This window comes from Hordeum vulgare, chromosome 5H, assembly GCF_904849725.1.
Source record: "Hordeum vulgare subsp. vulgare chromosome 5H, MorexV3_pseudomolecules_assembly, whole genome shotgun sequence".
NCBI lineage: Eukaryota > Viridiplantae > Streptophyta > Magnoliopsida > Poales > Poaceae > Hordeum > Hordeum vulgare.
The window spans coordinates 529,384,099-529,393,242 of record NC_058522.1 but is presented as its reverse complement, the minus strand read 5'-3'; the positions used below and the strand labels follow the sequence as shown (position 1 = coordinate 529,393,242).

Genomic DNA, 9,144 nt, shown 5'->3' with positions numbered 1-9,144 from the left:
GATAGAAGCCTGCTGCGGCAACAAAAGTCCTTCCCTGGCGCGTAGGAATTCTTCTTGTTACTTCTCTGGATTGCGTCGGTTTTTCCCTTGAAGAGGAAAGGGTGATGCAGCACAGGAGCAGTAAGTATTTCCCTCAGTTTGAGAACCAAGGTATCGAACCAAAAGGAGGGCCTCGTCAAGTCCAAAGTACCTGCGCAAACACAAACAAGCTTTCACCCAACGCTTCAAAGGGGTTGTCAATCCCTTCAAGATTGTTTGCAAAGTGAGATCTGAAGGCGGAAAGTGCAACGAAGTAAAAAGTGTAAGGCTGAAAATATGGTGTGGAGTAGACCCTGGGGGCCATAGTGTTCACTAGAGGCTTCTCTCATAATAGCAAATATCACGCTGGGTGAACAAATTACTGTCGAGCAATTGATAGAACCGCGCAAAGTCATGATGATATCTAAGGCAATGATCTAGCATATAGGCATCACGTCCGAGACAAGTAGACCGATACTTTCTGCATCTACTACTATTACTCCACACATCGACCGCTATCCAGCATGCATCTAGTGTATTGAGTCCATGAAGAACAGAGTAACGCTTTAAGCAAGATGACATGATGTAGAGGGATAATCTCAAACCAATGATGAAAACCCCATCTTTTTACCCTTGATGGCAACAACACGATACGTGCCTCGCTACCCCTTCTGTCACTGGGTGAGGTCACCGCACGGTATGAACCCAAAACCAAGCACTCCTCCCATTGCAAGAATCATATATCTAGTTGTCCAAACAAAACCCACAACTCGAAGAGAATTACAAGGATATGAAATCATGCATAAGAGAGATCAGAAGAAACTCAAATAAGATTCATAGATAATCTGATCATAAATCCACAACTCATCGGATCTCGACAAATACACCGCAAAAGAAGATTACATCGGATAGATCTCCATGAAGATCATGGAGAACTTTGTATTGAAGATCCAAGAGAGAGAATAAGCCATCTTGTTACTAGCTATGGACCCGTAGGTCTATGGTAAACTACTCACTCATCATTGGAGAGGTCATGGTGTTGATGAAGAAGCCCTCCGTGTCCGAATCTCCCCTCCGGCAGGGCACCAGGACGTGCCACAGATGGGATCTTGCGGAGACAGAAGCTTGCGGCGGCGGAAAAGTAATTGCGATCATCTCTTGATTTTTTCGGGAATATTTGGGAATTTATAGGCGCAAGATCTAGGTCAGGGGACCTCCAGGGGGCCCACAAGCCTGGATGGCGCGGCCCCCCTGGCCGCGGCGTGGGGGCTTGTGGGGGCCCTGGGGCTCTTCTGGCTTGGCCCCCAAGCTCTCCGATCTTCTTCCGTTCCAGAAAAAAATCTATTCGGGGATTTTCTTCCGTTTGGACTCTGTTTCAAAATCTCCTCTGAAAGGGGTCAAAAACATGGAAAAAACAGGAACTGGCACTTGGCACTGAGTTAATAAGTTAGTCCCAGAAAATAAATAAAAGGCATGCAAAACATCCAAAGTTTAACAAGATAATAGCATGAAACCATCAAAAATTATAGATACGTTGGAGACGTATCAAAGCCCCCTCAATGCAACCGGAAGCAATTGCGTCATAATCACATGGCAGTCATGATACTTTAGGTTCTGGAATTTTTTATCTGCCATATTTATTATTTCCTTTATATTCGACGAGTAGCCAGATGGGACCTTCATACCGAGCAGGCATTCAAAGAAGATTTCCTTCTCTTCTTTGGTGCATACGTTGCTGGTCCTCCCGTGCCTTCGGTGTATCTTTTGTCTTCCCATACACGCCCAAGAAGCCTAGCAGGTTCACGCAAAGATTCTTTGTCATGTGCATCACGTCTATTGCAGAGCAGACCTCTAGGACTTTCCAATAAGGTAGGTCCCAAAATATAGATTTCTTCTTCCACAAGGGTGCGTGTCCATCAACGCCATTCAGAACCGATTGTTCGCCAGGACCCTTTCCAAAAAATACTTTTAAATCCTTGACTATATGAAGTATATGATCACCGGTACGGTGGACAGGCTTCTTCCGGTAATCTGCCTCACCTTTGGAATGCTTGCCTTCTTTTCTTAATAGATGCTTGATTGGAAGAAATCGACGATGTCCTAGGTACACATTCTTCTTACGTTTATCCAAGTATATACTTTCGGTATCATCTAGACAGTGCGTGCATGCGTGGTATCTCTTGTTTGTTTGTCCTGAAAGGTTACTAAGAGCAGGCCAATCATTGATGGTTACAAACAACAACGGTCGTAGGTCAAATTCCTCATGTTTGTGATCATCCCACACACGTACACCTTTGATAGCCTACAACTGTAAAAGTTCTTCAACTAATGGCCTCACGTACACATCAATGTCGTTGCTGGGTTGCTTGGGGCCTTGGGTGAGCACTGGCATCATAATGAACTTACGCTTCATGCACAACCAAGGAGGAAGGTTATAGATACATACAGTCAAGGGCCAGGTGCTATGACTGCTGCTCTACTCCCCAAAAGGATTAATGCCATCTGCACTTAAACCAAACCAACAGTTCCTTGGGTCATCTGCAAAGTTCAACCACTCTCTCTCGATTTTCCTCCACTGCGACCCATCTGTGGGTACTCTCAACTTCCCGTCTTTCTTACGCTCGTCTTTGTGCCATCACATCAACTTGGCATGCTCTTTGTTTTGGAACAAACGTTTCAACTGTGGTATTATAGGAGCACACCACATCACCTTGGCTGTAATCCTCTTCCTAGGGCACTGGACCTCAACATCGTCACCAGGGTCATCGCGCACGATCTTATATTGCTCGACACCGCATACTGGGAATGCATTCAAATTCTCGTACTCCTCGCCACGGTACATGATGCAGTCATTAGAGCATGCATGTATCTTTTGCACCTCTAATCCTAGCGGGCAGATAGTCTTCTTTGCTTCGTACGTACTGTTGGGCAATTCGTTGTCCTTTGGAAGCATCTTCTTTAACAGTTTCAATAACTTTTCAAAACCCTTGTCAGATACACCATTATCTGCCTTCCATTGTAGCAGTTCCAGTGTGGTACCCAGCTTCTTCTTGTCATCTTCGCAATTTGGGTAGAACAATTTATTGTGATCCTCTAACATGCGCTGCAACTTCAGCTTCTCCTATTCACTTGCGATGTTTCTCTTTGAATCAACAATGGCCCGACCAAGATCATCAGCAGGCTCATCTGGTGCCTCTACTTCAGCTTCTTCCCCCATTGTCGTACCATCGTATTCAGGGGACGAAGGATAGCCGTCATCATCCTCTTCTTCTTCATTCTCTCCATTACAACCCCTCTTTCTCCATGCTTGGTCCAATAGTTATAGCCGGGCATGAAACCGGACATAAATAGGTGGACGTGAATGACTTTTGACTTAGAGTAAGTTTTATCATTCTTACAAACAGCACATGGACAACACATAAAACCATCTCGCTTGTTTGCCTCAGCCGTACGCAGAAAACTCTGCAAGCCATTAATGAACTGGGGAGAGCGTCGGTCTTCGTACATCCATTGCCGGTTCATCTTCATTACACAAGACCAAAAAGAACAAATTAATACAAGTTCACACAGAAGGTTCATACACACTTATTCTCATAAAACAACATACAAGACTTTCTAGCTAAATCATTTAAATGCAACAACAAATACGATCAAGATCACAACTAAGGTAACAATTGATCCAACAACATAGTGAAACCAAACCTCTTTATTAAGGGCATAATTTCTAATCATTCTAATCTTCAAGCGCATTGCATCCGTCTTGATCTTGTGATCATCGACGACTTCGGCAACATACAACTCCAATTTCATCTTCTCTTCTTCAATTCTTTTTAATTTTTCTTTCAAATACTCATTTTTGTTTTCAACTAAATTTAACTTTTCGACAAGAGAGTCGGATGCAATTTCCACTTCACACACCTCATAGATAAAAATATCTATGCCAACTTGATGGGCATAATTGTCATATAAACGAGACATGCAACAAATAGTTATAAAAGAGAATATACCACACCCGAATCATAAACCGGACGAGGGCTGAAGGGGACAGATATCAAGACCATGACACTATGTATAATAAAATCATACATGTAAGAAAACTATATAAATCATACAAAAATAAATTTTTTTGGAATAAAAAGGATAAGAACAAGAGGATCACCAACGTGGAGCCGACGACGAGACGGTGCGTGCGATCGGCGGTGGTTAGGACGGAGACGGGAAGGCACTAAGTAAACCACACCTACACATATGCAAACTAAAAAGTTAATTTGAGCCCAAATTGCATAAAAATCAAATAAACTCCCACATAATCACTTCCAAACTAAAAACCCACAAATCACTATACTTATAGAGCATTGCATGAGCCGATCTAGCAATGAGAGATGAAAGGACAGAGTTGCTAACCTTTGTAAACACTTGAAGAGATGGGGTGCCTCAAATCTTCACAAATCTTGGTGAAAATTGGAGAGTGAGCTCGAGCAAGGGAAAGAACAGAGGAGAGAGTGCAGAAAACAGAGCAATGAGCTTGGGCTGGACGAAGGGGTTTATATAGGAAACTCTTTAGTCTCGGTTTGTATACTCAACCGGAACTAAAGGTCCACATATAGCCCCGGTTTGTGATACAAACCGGGACTAAAGGTGCTAGTGGGGCCCCCCAGCCTGACAGAACACTGCCACCACCCCTTTAGTCCTGGTTTGTGTCATAAATCCGGACTATAGGTCCAAATCAAACCAGGATTAATGATCCCCGAGCCCACCGACTGCTGCTAGCCATTGGAACCGGGACTAATAGTCATATTAGTCCCGGTTCAAAACCAAAACGGGACTAAAGAATCAAACGAAAGATCTGTTTTCTATTAGTGTGTGTTCATCTGTTGATATGTTAAAAGATGGATGGTCAATTAATACTGTAGTTATCTTTTTTTTTTTGGACAACTTCCTCCCACTTTATTCAGAAACAAGAGTAACCATATCGTTTACAATAGCTGGGATAACCTCAGGAGGAGCTGAGTCCATCCAGCAGCTAGGGGGAGAAAACTTCGCTAACTTAGCTAGTTCATGCGCCACTTGATTACTATCTCTACCACAACGTTCAAATAAAACATGATTAAATTCCGAACCCAAATAGAAACAGTCATCGATGATTGCCGAAGCTGCCGAAGAAGAGTATCCCTTCTTTAGATCCTCCACTATCTCTAAATTATCAGAGTTCACCACGATTTTACTGCATTCGATATTTCTTGCAAGGTTCAGTCCAAATCTTACCGCCAATGCTTCTGCCGTGTTCAGATCATGGTTATCTAATGTTGTAGCCACCACAACAATCGCAATACAAGAGGTTGGTGGAGTGGTGGTTGTGTGTGAGTCGCTCACTCTCACTTGGTGAAACCTACCACTCCGTATTTGTTACGGAAATAGTACCATCCTTCAGTAATCAGTCGACATTGGTATTTGTTACGGAAATAGTACCATCCTCCAGTAATCAGTCGACATCTACGATTGACGTCTCAATTAAACTCCCCCTCACTCGATTGTGCAGTGATCTTGTCTCATGCCAGTTGCCCTCAAGCTCCACTTCGACTAGCGCACAAGAGCGACCTTCACGGACCCCGTGCCCCGGACGCCGGCCTTATCCATTCCATCGACCGGCATGGCCGTCGCTATGCCTCACGTCATGGTGCTGCCGTTCCCGGCGCAGGGCCACGTCACCCCGCTCATGGAGCTGTCGCACCGCCTCGTCGACCACGGCTTCCAGGTCACCTTCGTCTGCACCGAGCCCGTCCACAAGCTAGTTCTCGACGCCCTGCGGCAGAACGGCGGCGGCGAGGCGCTGGACGTGATCCGCCTGGTCTCCATACCGGACGGCCTGGCCGACGGCGACGACCGCAGGGACCTCTGCAAGTTTCTCGATGGGGTCTCGCGGTGCATACCAAGCTATGTCGAGGATCTCATCAGGGAGACGAAGGTGAGGTGGCTCGTCGGCGACGCCAACATGGGGATGTGCTTCGAGGCTGCCAAGAAGCTCGGCGTCCGGGTCGCCTGCGTCTTCCCGGCGTCCGCGGCGGGCCTTGGGACGTTGCTCCGGCTTCCCCAGCTGATAGAAGACGGCTTCTTCGATGACAAGGGTACGAAAGATCCATCCATACTAGAGCATCTCCAACAGCCGCGTTATACTAACGCCGCGCCGCAAAAAGGGACTATAGCGCGCGTAACGCGGCCGACAGCTCCAGCGGACGCGTAAAAAACGTGCGCGCGCTAAAACGAGTTGGGCGCGCTAGCCATAGCCTCATCCCGCGCGGTTAATTTCGGGCGTCCACTTCCGCGCGCGGCAGACTCGAGCGCGCGCGCGAACTCGCCCTTTCCTTCCTCCTTCGCACCCGCGCGCGCCGGCGCCAGTGCCCCAGCCACCATGGACGCGCACACCGGCGCCCCGCTGACCCCGCTGTACAGCCGCGACCCTCCCGCCGCCGCCGCCGCCGCCGCCGCCGAAAACCCTAGCGCTGGCGCCGCCGCCGCCACCGGAGCTCCGCCGACCGTCGGCCTCGCGCGCAGCCTCTTCTTACCGCCGCGGATGACCACGCCGACGGGTGGCGTCGCGCCGGCACCGTCCCGTGCTGCCGCCGCGCCGTCAAAGCTCCCCAATGCGTCGGAGCCGAAGAAAGGAAAAACATCCGCGAAAAAGAAGGCGGCGGACGGCTCCGGCAGCTCGAAGGCGAAGAAGAAGCTTGCAGGGTTCATTGCATTTTGATGAATGTTTCAAACTATTTTGTGTCCATATGCCCTATATTTGAAAGCTGCTGGAGCGGCGCGCGCGCTGCATTTTAGCGCGCTGCTGGAGCGGAGCGCGCGCTGCATTTTAAAGCTGCCGCTGGAGCCAGCGCTGCGCGACGCGGCAAACCAGACGACCAGCGCGCGGCAAACAGGTTTTTTAGGCGCGGCGCGTAGCGCGGCTGTTGGAGATGCTCTTACACACCTCAGGTTCTAAACGTAGGATTGGCATTTTTTCTCTGAAGAAACAGCGGACTGAATTATTTCTCTGAACAAACGCAGGCTTCCCGAAACGACGAGGCGCGTTCGAGATCGCCCCCAACATGCCGCCGATGTACACGTCGCACATGCCGTGGAGCATCGACGGCGCCGCCGAGGGGCAGGAGGTATCCTTCCGGCTGGTGTCCCGCAACACCCAGGCGACGAGCCTCGCCGAGATCGTCGTGTGCAACTCGTTCCTCGAAGCCGAGGCCGCGGCGTTCGAGCTGTTCCCCAGCATAGTGCCCATCGGGCCGCTGTTCGCCGACCAGGAGTTCCGGAAGACCGTCGGGCAGTTTTTGCCGGAGGACACGGGGTGCCTGAAGTGGCTCGACGCCCACCCCGATGGCTCCGTCGTGTACGTGGCGTTCGGCAGCTTCACTGTCTTTGACCCGCGGCAGTTCCGTGAGCTCGCCGAGGGGCTGGAGCTCACCGGCAGGCCGTTCTTCTGGGTGGTGCGCCTGGACTTCACGACCGGCGGCCTGAGCAAGGCGTGGTACGACGAGTTCACGAACCGCGTCGTCGTCAACGGCAGTGGCATGATGGTTAGCTGGTGTCCCCAGCAGCAGGTATCTTACATTATCATCAACACAGATCTCACGCAGTCATGCTATGTTTCGTTATCTGTGCGCCTCAGACCTCAGTGCATATTGTAAGCATCAGATCGCGTGATCGCGATTCGCCAACCAACCTTTTTTAATTCGTTTTGAACGTGCAGGTCCTCGCGCACCGCGCGGTGGGGTGCTTCGTGTCGCACTGCGGTTGGAACTCGACGATGGAGGGGGTCAGAAATGGCGTGCCGATCCTGTGTTGGCCGTACTTCGTCGACCAGTTCGCAAACCGGAGCTACATCTGCGACATCTGGAGGACCGGAATGGCCGTGACGCCCGGTGAAGACGGCGTCGTGACGAAGGAGGAGGTGATCGCTAAATTGGGATTGGTTATCGGTGACAAGGGAATTGCGGAGAGGGCACGTATGCTCAGGGATGCAGCTCGCAATAGCCTCAAAGAGGGCGGCTCCTCGTATGAGAATTTCAAGAGATTTGTCGATCTTCTAAGGGAATGAGGGCATTTTTTTCATGTGATAGTCTCTATGATCTGTTGATCTATATGATTTTCTAAGAAAGCGTAAATCATGGAAAGTTAGTGCCTGTTCCGAGACGTTACGCTCCACAGCGTCGGAAGCGGAGCTACAAATCCGAGATGCTTGCACCAATTCATAAATGAATCGCTCGAGCTCGCATGCATTTTAGCATCCTTAGGATCGATAAAACCTTCTAATTGTATCACATACAACATTTCCTTAAGGAAATCATTAAGGAAACAATGTTTTGACATTCATCTGTCAGATTTCATAATTAAAAAATAAAGCAACTACTAACATAATTCCAACAGAATTTAGCATCCTACGGATGAGAAAATCTCATTGTAGTCAACTCTTTAAACTTGTCGAAAACCTCTTTACGTAGCAGCAGCGTCATCAGCAACTGCCGCTTGTGGGCGTAGCAGCAGAGTCCTGCCAAGGCCGCCTCGGCCCATGCCGCGTGTCTGCCTGATCCAGCCGTCGCGACCAGGCATGCCCCTCCCACGTTGTCGGCCGACCAATAACAAGTAAGCCAACGAGGGGAGCCCGCTAGAGCCTTCCGAAGCTGCGGAGATCCAGAGCCTACCGAAGCTGGCTAGCTCTATCCCCAGAGTCGGTGTGCCGCCGCGGTTGTTCCCATGGAAGATCGAAACTAATTATTATGGAAGAAACATAGTTGTTCCTTGCCACTATACATTGCATAGATGACTAGTTTTTTTCTTTCTGCCATCGCAATCACAATTGGGAGCAGCATGATTGGATACATATTATTGCCATAACTTGGAAGAATTAGTGATGGGTGGTAATCGTTGCTAACAGGCGTTTTGGCGTAATGCTACCGTGGTAAGCTCAGGACATGAAACATTGAGCAACGACATAAGAATTTGAACTGTCAAAAGTGCCCTGACGCCTAAATATACTACCATAATTCTGGGGTAGTATTGCCATATCTCGGCCGTTAAATATACTACCATAATTTGATGTACAGTTATGTGTTGAACTGTTGATCGGTAAAA

General features: G+C 48.7%; 1 protein-coding gene across 1 annotated transcript; it reads left to right on the top strand.

Annotated features, from left to right (window-relative positions):
* Window positions 1-5,452: 5,452 nt before the first annotated feature.
* LOC123452308 (UDP-glycosyltransferase 83A1-like) lies at window positions 5,453-8,205 on the top strand. Its single transcript, XM_045128950.1, has 3 exons — window positions 5,453-6,143; window positions 7,069-7,613; window positions 7,763-8,205. Exons 1-3 carry the CDS (start codon window positions 5,669-5,671, stop codon window positions 8,108-8,110), a joined length of 1,368 nt encoding a protein of 455 aa, XP_044984885.1. The 5' UTR covers window positions 5,453-5,668; the 3' UTR covers window positions 8,111-8,205.
* The last annotated feature ends 939 nt before the right edge of the window (window positions 8,206-9,144 follow it).